This window comes from Chlorocebus sabaeus, chromosome 10 (assembly GCF_047675955.1).
Source record: "Chlorocebus sabaeus isolate Y175 chromosome 10, mChlSab1.0.hap1, whole genome shotgun sequence".
In the NCBI taxonomy this organism is placed as follows: domain Eukaryota; kingdom Metazoa; phylum Chordata; class Mammalia; order Primates; family Cercopithecidae; genus Chlorocebus; species Chlorocebus sabaeus.
Window position 1 is genome coordinate 6,955,600 of NC_132913.1, and position 15,311 is coordinate 6,970,910.

Here is a 15,311-nt window from a genome sequence, read left to right on the forward strand (position 1 = left end):
TGCCTAAATGGATTTTGTGGTAAAGTTTACAGTCCAGCAAGACTGCTAGAAGGTGTTCTCTGCTCCAGTGAAGCTCACGACTTTCCACATGGATCAGATCTTTCAGTTTGAATTCTGAGAGATCTAATCTTGATTGATGGGGCACAGGGGAAATTAGAATGGGAAAGCCTGCACAAAGCAGGGTAATGTCCTTAGAAGTAGATAGGCCCTTACTGAGGTAGACCTCATGTCACTTGGCAGCCTTCATCCTTCAATGATAATCTTTTTAAGGAATAAGTACCGAGCACCAAAAAAAAAGTCTGAAGAAAGTATGACCTATTTTCTCAATGAATGTTGGTGTGTGTTGATACATGGATATATATATGGATATATATATGGGATATACATATGGATATATATGGGATATACATATGGATATATATGGGATATACATATGAATATATATATGGGATATACATGGATATATATGGGATATATATGGGATAGATATATGGATATATATGGGATATATATGGATATATATATGGGATATATATATGGATATATATATGGGATATATATATGGATATATATATGGGATATATATATGGATATATATATGGGATATACATGTGGATATATATGGGATATACATGTGGATATATATATGGGATATATATGTGGATATATATGGGATATATATGGATATATATGGATATATATGGGATATATATGGATAGATATATATGGGATATATATATGGATACACACACACACACACACACATATAATTTGATTTTTGTTTGTTTTTTTGATGGAGTCTCGCTCTGTCACCTAGGCTGGAGTGCTGTGGCCAATGAATATTTGCGTGTGTGTTGATATACGGATATATATAAAATTTACTTTTTTGTTTGTTTTTTAGATGGAGTCTCACTCTGTCACCTAGGCTGGAGTGCTGTAGCAGGATCTTGGCTCACTGCAATCTCCACCTCCCAGGTTCAAGCGATTCTCCGGCCTCAACCTCTCGAGTAGCAAGTAGCTGGGATTACAGGCATGTGCCACCATACTCAACTAACTTTTGTATTTTTAGTACAGACGGGTTTCACCATGTTGGTAAGGCTGGTCTCCTGACCTCAAGCAATCCACCTGCCTCAGTCTCCCATATTATTTACTTAATAATATTATACAGTTAATTTTAGCTAAAGTACACAGACTTTTATAAAGACAACAGACTTTCAATCTAGTGTGAGTCCCAAGTAATACAAGAATAAGACCACCAAGTAAATTGTTTTTGAAGACACAGCTTTAGACCTAAATAGCCACTTAGCTTAAGAGCCTTTTGTAGATTATCTATAGATGTAAAGCAGAGTTTCTTTACAATTTGAGTTATTTAAGCAACGGACAGTATGAACAATGAATATGGAGAGCAGCAGGATACTGTGTAAAGACCATGAACTTGGGAATTCTAAGGAAAAAGCTGAAGTTGAACATCACTTTGGCTACTTTAACTTAAATTCATATTCTCAGTTTCTTTCTATGTGTGTTAGTATACTAACCGCCTTATAAAGTTTTATGAGTTTTTCTACAGTTTTGTATGATGAGCCCCTAGCACAATGCCTAACTGGCAGAAGATCTTCAATGGCTGCTGGTTCTACTTTCACATCCCTTACAGTGAAATGAGGTCTTCTAACTTTTCTCATACCCACATATATAAGGCTTGCAAAAAAAAGGAGATAACAAAAATAGAAAATAAAGAAAAATACAAGAAAGGGATTCCACTGTTGTCCTTCATCTTCCTGAAACTTCATCTCTACAATAACTAAATTCAGATGTCTTCTATTTTGAGGATGCATTTACTTTGCAAGTCTCTCCTTGATCTTCAATGTAAAAATCCCTAAATCAGAACTACTTCTTTCCTAAAAAGCTGAGCACACTGTACAAAGCTCTGGGAACAGGGTTGAAGGTGTGAGGCATCATTGGACTGCCATTTCCAAAGGAATTACCTTTTCTTTTAGATCTAGGATGTTAGAACTAGTCTCAAATAAACCTTTGATTATCTGCATTCTCTGACCCATTTGGGACATACCAAGTGTCAAGTATAGCCCCGTCGACTCTCAAAAATTATTGGAATGATTGTCATTATTTTTTCATCATTCATAGGAGATTTTCATCTCTTATAAAGCAAATGTAAGCTCAAGTACTTTGAAAACAAGTTTCCTCAGAAATGTAAGGGAAGAGAAAACTGTTTTTGTTTGATTATTTGTTTGTTCTTCCTCCTCTCAGATGGGAAAATAGAAGAATACACAAAATCTTGATCCATTTCTAAAAACCATCAAATTCAAATTTTCTAAAAACATAGAAATTCTCCTTAGGAGAGAAGAGTTTTTGAGAACTCTGGCTGCACATTTTAAAAACTTCTTTTTGCTTATATCGGTTTCTGAGAGGTGGGTCTGAAATAACTGATGATTTGTTCCCTTTCTGCAGTTGGGTAAGGTGGCAGCTCTTACAAGACTCTCTTTCGGTCATAAATGCATTTTAATGACTGACATGCGCTTAATAATACAGACAGCACCTGGATTTTTAAGAGCAATGTGCTGCCAGGGCCTTCCTTGTATTAAAATTTCATTTTTGACCTGAGGCCTACAAGTCTTTGTATTCAAAAACATCTCACCGATTCAAGAGAAACAGCTCAGTATCAGCTCACATTTTTCTTTTTCAAACAAGGAGGATTGAGGTTTAACTTTTATAATTCAGAACATGAAAAATATGATAATTCTAAGTGATTAACTCACTTCCATTACTGGAAATCTAATAAATTTTATAAAAATCCTCTGACTGCACAAATTCATTCTTAACTTTTATGACTCTGTAGAATGAGGCCCCTTCTAGCTATATCTCTTGAGTCAGCACAGAAAGAAGAAAAATGTGTTAAATAGCTACTCAACACTTTGTGCAGTATTTGAGATATACTACCTCATTTAATTGCCAGCACCAACTTATAAAGTATAATTTTTTAAAATCTCTTGTAATAGGCAATCTCTAAAATGATCCTGGATAATCTGTGCCTGTTAATATCCAAGCCCTGGTGTCATCCCCTCCATTTGGACATAAGCTGGGCATATTTACTTGCTTCTAAGGAATAGAATATGACAGAAGTGAGGAGATGCCATTTTCTATATTAGATTATAAAAAGACTGCGGCTTCTGTCTTGGGTGGTTTTTCTCACTCACCCTTGGCAACCTTCTGGAGAGGCTCATGAGGAAAAGTTGGTAAAAGAAACCAAAATATTTCACCCCAAAATATACTTCTTTGACATATTTTGAGAGGGCTGTTCCGAAAGAAGCAGCCCTGCAAAGCTGTCTTTCATGGGGTACTTGCATCTGCAGAGAAAACTTGCATTGATACAACAAGGCTTTCTGTGAGGTTCTCCCTTGTTTGGATTGAGGACTGAGAGTCTAAACATTTAAGAGTCTGGAAAAAACATTTGTCGTTTATTCTCTCTAAGGGCTGATACCTGTATGGCTTCCCCTACATTTTAAGACCACCTTGGTAAACAGAACCTCCTTGGTAAACAGAAGCTCCTCTTCTCTCCCCTCAATTACCTGTCATGCCATCATAACCTGATTTACTATCTCACCTGTGTTTTGTTGCTGTTTTTGTCATTGTTTTGTGTTTTTGAGATGGGATCTCCTTTTGTCACCCAAGCTGGAGTGCAGTGGCACGATCACGCCTCACTGCAGCCTTGGCCTCCCTGGGCTCAGCTGATCCTCCTACCTCAGCCTGCCAAGTAGCTGGTACTACAGGCAGGCACCCACATGCCCGGCTAATTTTCAGTTTTTTGTAGAGATGGGGTTTTGCCATGTTACTCAGGCTGGTTTTGAACTTCTGGGCTCAAGAGATCTGGACTCCTTGGCCTCTCGAAGTGGTAGGATTACAGGCGTGAGCCACCGCGTCTGACCCATAACATGATTTTGGCCATGCTCTAAACCCCAGTTCTTTCTGTAATCTCAAGGTGGTATAAAGGCACCAACCATCTGCCATTTCTTTGGGCTTTTATATTTTGTATGTCTTTGTGACTCCTGTACACACGTGTGCATGTAATAAAATGTGTATGCATTTTTTTTCCTGTTAATTTGTCCATTATTCATTTCTTGTATAGATTCAAGTTATTTTTAAATAACATGAGGGGAAAAATATAAACTTCCCTACATGTGGAAGGGGATTTTCTGAAGCCTGCCTGAGCACATGAGTGAGTTTGGAAGCAGATCTTCCTCCACTGAACCTTGCCATGGCTGCAGTCCCCATTGGCAATTCAATTGTGACCTTATGGGAGACTCTGAGCCAGTCACCCAGCCAAGTTGTCCCTGGATTTCTGATCCACAGAAACTAAGACACAATAAATAATGTTTTCAACCATTAAACATTGCTGTCACTTGATATGCAGCTATAGATAACTAATACACTTCAGTTTACGTATGAGACAAAGTTTATCCAGGGCCACAGGAAAGGAAGGAGAAAATGTATTAATACTTTTAAACTTGACTGCCTGACTTCCAGACTCAGGCCTTTCTGCTATGCTCAGGGGTTCAGTGGGCCATTTTGTTCGCCTATGGACATTTGAATGTCTCCCACGGTCTGACATGACCATAACTATGAGAAAAGAAAAACAGCTCAGAGCAGTCTGAAATATGCGAGTGATGCAAAGTATATCGGGCCCAGAGAGGCATGAGTATGAAACTTCAGTCACACACCCTTCCCCTGAGCTCAAGGCACCCATGCTCCAGGCAATTGTTTAAAGTTATTTTTTTCCTGACTACCTGACTCACCCATTATCTTCTTGCTCCTGGAATCTGTGATACAAAGAACAATGCACAGGAAATCCTTAGCCGGTATGATTTTAATGTACATTTCTGATAAACAATACAGAAACTAACTCTTTTCCTTCTTTAAAAATCTGCTTCTAACTGCAGCTAATCAGAGCAGAGTATATATTCAGGGCAACTTGAATCTATATTCCCAGGTTGCAATACTCAAGCTTGGCCCAAATAAACTATCTATTTATATTAATATTGCCTTGGCTTCTTCCTTTTAGGTCGACAACTATTAAGTCATATCCTTTACAATTTAACTCAATTTTTGCTAAACTACTTGGATAAAAAATCCATGCAGTCCAGTTGAGAGAAAGGCATCTAAATTAAATTGTAGTATAATCCATGATGGATGTTGACCTGCGGTGAAAAGCAGAGGGAGATTTTTATTCAGACTGTTTATTCAGGGAGACTTCTGAAAGGACTTCATCTATCAGCAGCTGTAGCCCAATCCCTGCCCAATCCTTGGCATGTGAGATTTGACCTCAATGAGTATTTGTCAACTTAGTAAATACACCGCTGCTTGAAGGACATCAGATATTGGTAACATAACAGAGAATGAGGGAGAGACTTCCACTGTTCCATGTTGAAGAAACAGCAGCTGGAGGAGCCAGGGTATCCAAAAATACAATTTGTTCCTAGACCTGCTGCATACTGCTAGACAGTAAGATCTGTAGTACATGGCAATGAAACAGTGCTTCCCAAACTTTGGCCATTTGAGGACCATTTAAAAGTGTTCCCATTCCCTGGTGCTATATGTACTTGCATTTACTTAATATATTTAAAGAAATAAAGAGTATTCAGTTAGGAAAAGAAGAAGTCAAATGGTCCCTGTTTGCAGATGACATGATTGTATATTTAGAAAACCCCATTGTCTCAGCCCAAAATCTCCTTAAGCTGATAAGCAACTTCAGCAAAGTCTCAGGATACAAAATTAATGTGCAAAAATCACAAGCATTCTTATACACCAGTGACAGTCAAACAGAGAGCCAAATCAGGAATGAACTTCCATTCACAATTGCTTCAAAGAGAATAAAATACCTAGGAATCCAACTTACAAGGGATGTAAAGGACCTCTTCAGGGAGAACTACAAACCACTGCTCAGTGAAATAAAAGAGGACACAAACAAATGGAAGAACATACCATGCTCATGGATAGGAAGAATCAATATCATGAAAATGGCCATACTGCCCAAGGTAATTTATAGATTCAATGCCATTCCCATCAAGCTACCAATGACTTTCTTCACAGAATTGGAAAAAACTGCTTTAAAGTTCATACGGAACAAAAGAGAGCCCGCATCTCCAAGACAATCCTAAGTCAAAAGAACAAAGCTGGAGGTATCATGCTACCTGACTTCAAACTATACTACAAGGCTACAGTAACCAAAACAGCATGGTACTGGTACCAAAACAGACATATAGACCAATGGAACAGAACAGAGCCCTCAGAAATAATACCACACATCTACAGCCATCTGATCTTTGACAAACCTGACAAAAACAAGAAATGGGGAAAGGATTCCCTATTTAATAAATGGTGCTGGGAAAATTGGCTAGCCATAAGTAGAAAGCTGAAACTGGATCCTTTCCTTACTCCTTATATGAAAACTAATTCAAGATGGATTAGAGACTTAAATGTTAGACCTAAAACCATAAAAACCCTAGAAGAAAACCTAGGTAATACCATTCAGGACATAGGCCTGGGCAAAGACTTCATGTCTAAAACACCAAAAGCAACGGCAACAAAAGCCAAAATTGACAAATGGGATCTCATTAAACTAAAGAGCTTCTGCACAGCAAAAGAAAATACCATCAGAGTGAACAGGCAACCTATAGAATGGGAGAAAGTTTTTGCAATCTACTCATCTGACAAAGGGCTAATATCCAGAACCTACAAAGAACTCAAACATATTTACAAGAAAAAAACAAACAACCCCATCAAAAAGTGGGCAAAGAATATGAACAGACATTTCTCAAAAGAAGATATGCATACAGCCAATAGATACATGAAAAAATGCTCATCATCACTGGCCATCAGAGAAATGCAAATCAAAACCACAATGAGATACCATCTCACACCAGTTAGAATGGCAATCATTAAAAAGTCAGGAAACAACAGGTGCTGGAGAGGATGTGGAGAAATAGGAACACTTTTACACTGTTGGTGGGATTGTAAACTGGTTCAACCATTGTGGAAAATAGTATGGCGATTCCTCAAGAATCTAGAACTAGAAATACCATATGACCCAGTCATCCCATTACTGGGTATACACCCAAAGGATTATAAATCATGCTGCTATAAGGACACATGCACACATATGTTTATTGTGGCACTATTCACAATAGCAAGGACTTGGAATCAACCCAAATGTCCATCAGTGACAGACTGGATTAAGAAAATGTGGCACATATACACCATGGAATACTATGCAGCCATAAAAAAGGATGAGTTCATGTCCTTTGTAGGGACATGGATGCAGCTGGAAACCATCATTCTCAGCAAACTATCGCAAGAACAGAAAACCAAACACTGCATGTTCTCATTCATAGGTGGGAATTGAACAATGAGATCACTTGGACTCTGGAAGGGGAACATCACACACTAGGGCCTATTATGGGGAGGGGGGAGGGGGAAGGCTGGCACTGGGAGTTATACCTGATGTAAATGATGAGTTGATGGGTGCTGACGAGTTGATGGGTGCAGCACACCAACATGGCACAAGTATACATATGTAACAAACCTGCATGTTATGCACATGTACCCTAGAACTTAAAGTATAATAAATAAATAAATAAAAATTTAAAAAAATAAATAAAATTAAAAATATATGTAGACACATATATATTTTAAATGATGTTTTCGATTTACTGATTTTTACGTGAAATATAATTTAGGGGCTCTCCAAACTTCCATGCTAACGTGGTTTAAGAGGAGAATATAGATTTGGAAGTCAGACAAATTCAGGATAAAATCCCAGCTCCATCACATAGGAACATGAGATTTGCAAGTGATTGCCATGACTTCTGATTTCCTCACTTATTAAGTGAAAAATAGTAACTTCCTTCAGTGAGCATGGTGAAGATTCTGTATGATACATGCCATGTTTGTAGAGAACCTAGCAGAGAGTCCTAGAAATGGTCTAGATTGTGTTAAATACTCCCAGGTAAGAATTCTTATTCCCATCTTTCCAATGAGACTGCTAAGAGACTAAGATATTTAAGCACTTAACCAAAGTTGACATAGCTAATTCTAAATTCACTGTTTTGTTTTGTTTCCTACTAAGAAAAAAAAAAAAAACAAAAAACCGCTGGCCAGGCACGTTGGCTCAGGCCTGTAATCCCAGCACTGTGGGAGCCCGACGTGAGCGGATCATGAGGTCAAGAGATCGAGATCATCCTGGCCAACATGGTGAAACCCCGTCTCTACTAAAAATAAAAAAAATTGGCTGGGTGTGGTAGTGTGCATCTGTAGTCCCAGCCACTCTGGAGGCTAAGGGAGGAGAATCACTTGAATCCAGGAGGTGGAGGTTGCAGTGAGCTGAGATTGAGCCACTGCACTCCATGCATTTTAAAGATGGCAAGACTCCATCTTATTAAAAAAAAAAAAAAATGCTGCCTCTTCAGACTTGGAGTAAATTTGTGAATACTGGGCGAACCCACATCCCTGAGATTTGGATTCTGTATGTTTTTGTCAGGACCTCAACCTTTGTCAACTTGGATAAATAAGAAACTGATCCAGAGTGTCAGCAGACAGTACCTGTGAGGATTTCAGCTACACGTTCTGTCATTTTCTGAATCACGAGTCTCAGGATTCCACTCTCCAGGCTCAGCAGCAGGGTCCCCGAGCCTTCAGACAGCTCTGTGGACAGAAGCAGACCATCCTTGTTCCATGTTCGAAACTGGAAACTCACTGAGAGCCCATCAATTTGGGGGGTGCCGGGCAGCAGCAAATAGCTGCCGCTGGAGTTGACAAATGTGATGGGCACAATCTGTGGTTCGGAGCAGGAAAAAGTGACATTGCCCTGGAAAACAATAAAAGTCAAACATGTAAAAGCCATTTTTTATTCTGCAATCTGACAGCTGATATCAACAACCACCCGAGAGCTGACCTTAATTTCAGGATCATTTCACATTCAGTGGCAAGATCTTAAAGAAGAAAATAATGTCGGCTTTGTTCAGACACACTCACAAGATTATTTTCCATTCATGTGTTAAGGATCACAATGCTATCTGCAAAGAGGGCCATCCGAGAGTCCCAGAAGGAAGGCGGATGGAAGCATCCACACTTTCTAAGGGGTGTAAAAATAATTACATTTACTCATTATATAAATACCTATGGCAAGTCAACTATGTGCCAAGCTCACAATGTGGACACCAGCTCCCCAGGGAGCCTGGCAGGAGAAATAACTGGACAAGCGAAGGTTATGCGAGGGAAAGCAAAACAAAGGAAGGAATTAGGAAAGGGGTGGAGTACCTTGACTAGCCTTTTCAGCAAAGGGCACTGTTTGTGCAAAGGCTTGAAGAAATTAGCAAAACAGCATCCCCAAGGAATTCCAGGGAACCTGCCATTTCTAAGTAGTTAGTGGGACAGGAAGGTCCAAGTAGCCTAAAGGAGGTAAGTCTGGAAAGGTGAGTAGAGGCAGAGCTGGAAAGTCCTCTGCTGCTTCCTGAATAGTTTTCTTTCGAACTCAGAAACAGTGCAGTGACATGGGCCAAATATTTAACTTAGTAAAAGTGTTTTCAACAACATAGACGAAGAGTGGATGAGAAGACTTGTCTCGGGGAATGTTAAGTGTGTATCGAACCCAAAAGAAGAGTAAGAAGATTATTCTTTGCATAGCAAAAAAAGGTAAAGATCCCACAAGAGGAACGCGCTAACCTGAATGGCTACCTGAATTTAACTTTCCACTGTGGTGGCCAGGTAGCAGAGTTAGATATATAGTGTGGTTCTCAGTCCCAGAGCAGGGGAACGGTTCAATTCCAAAATCCTCTACCCAGAAAAACATCTGTAGGTCCCAACCATGTTTATTTATGATAGTCTCGTATTCTTGAAAATGAATAACAGTCCCCAAACAAACTTCTACCAGTAGCACATTTCTAATGATTCATCCATCAATCACAGTGCTATGAGCATATTATTGCATGAATCATTTGTTGTAGTTGTTTAGATGTTTTCTTCCCTTTAGGCTAGATCCTCACAAGTTAATTAATGTGTCAAAGGGTAAGGCCCTTGATATACATCAAGTAATCACCCACAGTATATATCACTCCACTGTGCCAGGCAATAGGATAGGCACTTTCATACATATCTTGTGAATTCTGCACAACAATGCCATAATGGATTATTTTCTTCATTTAAAGGATGCACAAACCAGACTTAGAATAAATAACTTAGCAAAAGTCACGTGCCTAGTTAGCAGGGAACATGGAAGACAAACCCTTGTTTGTCTGACTTGGAGGCTTTTGCTTTTAGCCACCATCTCTGATACCTCCATCCTCTGCACCGAGTGCCACCATTAAAAAAAGTCCACCAACTTGCTCTTGGTATTTCACAGTTGTTTTAATTTGCATTTTTGGATCTCTGGTAAATTCACTTTCAAGAATAAAAACATCACCAATGATGGCCAACCCATTGTGGCAGGGCTGTCTTTTGGAAGAAGCCAAATCACACATGCTCTGCAGAGAAGCTAGGAAGTATTAATAACTTTTATTTATCTTTTTCTTTCCTAAGGTCAGTATCATTTTTGTAAAAACAAATCTGCCAGAGCACAGCTGCATTCAAAGTCTGAGGTTGTGTAGAGTGGGAATGTTCACAAAGATGAAGAAGGCAAAGGCATAGGAGGTTGCGAAAGTATCCCCTTCCCCCGAGTTATCTAACACCCAGTTTAGCTTCACCCAAACCCTCTTCTGAGTGTTCTCTGGATCAAAGCCACGGAAGGCGGCTTCAGGACAGTGGGGTACTAGAGGACCTGAGATTCTTTCCTTATTTGATCAGTTTGCTCACATTTGAGCAGAGGTCTGGCTCTCTTTCCTCAGTCTCCCTTCATTTCATTGTTTAATTGGCCCAACTTCTTGCGCACAATTCAGGGTTGCTCAGAATCTAAGGAGTTCCTGGATTGGTCCCCCAGAGCAAGGGCTTTAAACAAACACCTTCAGAGATTGTCACTGTTAAGATAAGGTTGTGAGTGGGGATGCACACCTAGCTCAACAGAGAGCAGGAAAACTTTGAACTGCAGTGGGATATGCTTTCTGTCCTTGGACAGTTTCCTCACTCATCTTAGGCTAGCTTCTCTCTCCCTTGCCCCGATTCCCTTCACACTTCCCTCTATCATTCTCGCCCCTATGCAGCCACTCCGGCTGTCTAAAACTTCTTTGTCTTTAGCGCGTGCCTCTACTATATTCTCCAAGGGCAAATCCAAAGGTAAGTAGGAGAGAAAAGATGTAGGTGGATGGGAAATTCCTTCTACACAGAATCTGACCCAGCTCTCTGGGCGCACGTGAATGTTTGCTGTTCAGCTTCCTGTCAGACAGCTGCTGTGTGCCACTTTTCTGACAGTCCTGTCTCAGCTGTGCTTACTGCTGGCAGAAATGACGTACAGTATTGAGGGCCATTGGTGCCACCTCCATTCACCAAAGTGAGGCGAAAAAAGAAAAACGAGCTGCGTGTAAAAATGCTACTTTTGAAATCAACATGGACTGACCATTTTCAATAGTGCCATTTGTGTCTCCAGAATCTGTCTCAAGACGGCATTTGAGGAAGTTCCCACTGGCCATTTAGAAAAGCCATGAGAGAAGACATTACTTTAGAATTGTGTCAAAGGAGACATGGCAAATGGTCAGTGGCCTCTATTCTACCCTACATACCTTTTAATCCCTTTCTTCAAATATCATTCCTCCTAATCCCAAGAAGGGCGCTTCATTCCCCAAAACCCCTTTGTCCCTCTGTATGTTTAATTCCATTCAAGATTTCAACATTCATTCAAGATTTTTCAAATATTATAAAATTGTGCTAAGCACAAGTTAGTTGTACACATAAATGTGACCTGATCCTTTGCATCCTATAGTAATTCAATTCACTTTATATACTTACTCTAATTTACTGTAATTGGTACAAAGTATGTCTGGCAAGGAAGGGTGCATTGATCAAACCTTCAAGGTAAAACCACTGGCCTTGACCTCATAAGTGAGACTGAAAGGAGGTCAGTGAGCTACCATGGGTCCTTTTTCCCTCCCTATATTTTATAAGAACTATAGGGTCTTTCATTGTCCAAAAAGGAAGTCACTCTTTAAGGAAGGAATGAAATTCTTGGTGTCTGAGTGCTTTTCCTTACCACACCCCTCAAGCTCCAGTTGAACCGTGGACTCCTCTGTCTGACTGTGACTGCCATTCAAGATGATAATGAGACCTCCCCAGGGCAGCAACTGCCACAAGTCACTGGTTCCTCCAAGTGTGGGTCTCCTGTTGTTCCTAAGATGGTAGTTCTTAGTGCCCTATAGTTTCACTCTCATACGTGCCCCTTCTCCAACCATCAAGACGTTCAGAAGTGCTGGGCCAAAGATGGAGTAGATGTTTGCCCCTGGGGTTCCCCAAACTATGTCTTTTTTTTTTTTTTTTTTTTCTCTGACAAACAACTCTTTCCTTGACCTAACTCTAGTCAGGCTCCTCTGAGTCCTCCTTTGGACTAGGTGTGACGTTGGGCTCTGTCCATGGCCCATTTTTTCCAGTTTTAGCAGGAATTCTGCAGAGTCAGAATACCAAAACCTCCCACCTTGGTCTGACCTCCTTGGATATATTATCACACCTGCCTGCCTTCAACAAAGCTCCTGTTGGGCTAGTTTAGAAAGAAGTACCCCACCTCTAAGTAATTTTCCATTCCCTGACCCCCACCCTACGCCGTGGCTATAAATCCCCACTTTTCTTTATTGTGCTCAGAGCTGAGCCCAATCTTTGCTCCCACTATAAAACCCCATTTAGTAGCCCCCCTTATCATCTTTAACAATTGTAATGAGTATTTTTTTCCAACACTTCTCTAGAGACCCACTACAGTCTTTTCTTGGTCAGCTCTGCTGTGCCATGCAGTGCCCGGATTAAACATTATTTCTGGGTGTGTTCCTGTGTGTTTATTAAATTAGTATTAGATTAGTATTAAAATTGGTGGACTTGGCAAAGTACAGTGTGCTCCCCAGTGTGGGTGTGTATCATCTACTCCACTGAGGGCACAGAGCAAAATACAAAGGAAGGAGGAATTTGTACCTTTTCGTTTCCTTCCTCCCTGCTTGATCGAGAAATTTCATCTCGTCTTCTCCAGCCCTCCGGCTGGGATTTACACCTTCTGGTACTCAGGCCTTCAAACATAGACCAGCACTGACTTTCCTAGGTCTACAAATCATTGGTCTTCCCAGACTCTGTAGTGCAGTGAGCCAATTTTTCATTATAAATCTCAATCTCTCTTTCAAATCTATTTCTCTCTCATATTTGCATTCCACATATATAGAGATCCTGGCCCTACTTTTCTGGAGAACCCTGATTCATACCAATAGCCATGTAGGAGAGTGAGGAAAGACAACAGAACAGATCCATGAGAAATTTGCAGGTACAACTGATGGAGGGTGCTGACTGGGGAAGGGGCTGGAGGGGCAAGCATGGTTCCCATTCTTCTCTGACAGCACAATGGATTTCAAACAGGAAAGCACAGATGGCTGCTGACTACTGATAGACCATCACCTCCCTTGGATTGTGTCCCTCCCTGGTCATCGGCACTACCCTCACTAGAGTGAAGAGATACACTAACAGCAAAGCTGTCCTCTAGACACACGCTGTGCCTTCCTCCCTCCACCAGGCATGACCTCTTCATTCCTCTGCACTCTCCACCCCCACTTTTGCCCTGCAGGGCCCAGTAAGCCTTCTGGGCTTGCCCATGCCCAGTCCTTTCCTGACATCCATCTCACACTGGCTGCCTTCTCCATGGGCTTCCGGTGGTGTGTGCTACCTGTGGAAATCTATTATATATCTTATATTGCCTTGTAATAATTAGTTACTTTTTGATAACTGCCCATGCCTTACATAACAGGTTTACAATTTGGTATAGAGCATCTTGCTCTGAATTCTAAAGGAAGTAAGAGTGTTAAATTTAGGCAGAACTAGATTCCTGTTACAAATATTTACTGAAAAAACCATGCCTTTCTCTGGTCCTCATTGTTTCCTTTATAATCTGGGGAATAATAGTAGAGGGATGATTTAAGACCACATGAGACCACGTGCAACATGTTTAGCATTGCTCCTGGCTTATTATTTTTCTCTCTTCCCAGGTCTGACACTTTTCTTGGTGGCCAGAAGTGAGTCACTTCTAGAGGCTTAGGTTTCTTTTTTGTAACCTGAGGCAATTGAACTGGAGGGCCCTAATATTCCTACTTGTTCCCCTAACCTTGGGTATCTGAGGCTGAAGACCTACATCTTTACCATCTGTCTTGTCTTTGGAGAGGATTTAGGGATGATCTGAATCATTCTGTTGTTGGCATGAGAAGTGTAACCAAGTATTTACATTTTAGAAGACTTTTTCTTTGAATGATTCAGGCTCTAAAGAGGGAAACTTAGGCCTCTTCCCTAGTAATTCCTGTTTCGATGCAGGAAAGAGGGCAAGAATCACCATACATGATAATTATATTAAAATAAAAAGGAAGTGAGCAAAAGATGATATAGTTTTACATGTTAAAGAAATAAGAAGGCAAGTGTGGTAGCTCACATCTGTAATTCCAGCACTTTGAATGGCTGAGGTGGGAGGATCACTTCAATCCAGGAATTTGAGACTAGCCTGGGCAACATGATGAGACCCAATCTCTATTTAAAAAATAAATAAGAAGCCTGATATTTTAAATCACACTTACGAGAGTATAATAACCAATTGACTGATTATGTTTTCCCTCGCTCCCCCTCCCCAGATACTGGAGCCTAAAATATTTTACAAAGAGAAAGCTAGATTAATGCTGAGCTGTATGAGGAACTACAATGGTTGCGACTTTCTAGCAGAAGGTAAAATGGGAGAAATTACATGTGGCCACTTAGACAGGTGCCAGTTCAGGGGCTATGCAATGAAAACCAGAAGGAAACCACGAGACAGAATGAAGTTCCTGAGCAGCGCCTTCCTTGAAGACGTATTCAGGTCATTCTGCCACTAAACCAGAAGTGCGCCGAATGCTGATGGAAATCCAATGAAACCCATCCATCTAAAAGCTTGCCTCTGTGGCAGAGAAACTCATCCAAAAGGAGGTATTGCAGTAATAGCGTAATTACCACAATCATCTCATGACTGATGGACGGGAGTGTCATGGCAGAAGGTTTCCTTCCTCAAGACTTTTGACACAAAGAACACACTAGTATTTAAGTATTTGTCATGTGACTCCAGAACCAATCGAATGAATTGACACTTATCCATTACACAGAGGAACAACTTCAGAAGATGC

The 15,311-nt window shown here is 40.4% G+C and overlaps 1 protein-coding gene across 1 annotated transcript in view; it reads right to left on the reverse strand.

The window, feature by feature from the left end:
* The window catches only part of CNTNAP5 (contactin associated protein family member 5), an 868,401-nt gene that overhangs the window by 405,463 nt on the left and 447,627 nt on the right, over positions 1-15,311 (reverse strand). The window contains exon 8 of the mRNA XM_007964645.3: positions 8,608-8,872. Coding sequence (XP_007962836.3) covers positions 8,608-8,872 — 265 coding nt within the window. The remainder of the gene's footprint in view (positions 1-8,607; positions 8,873-15,311) is intronic.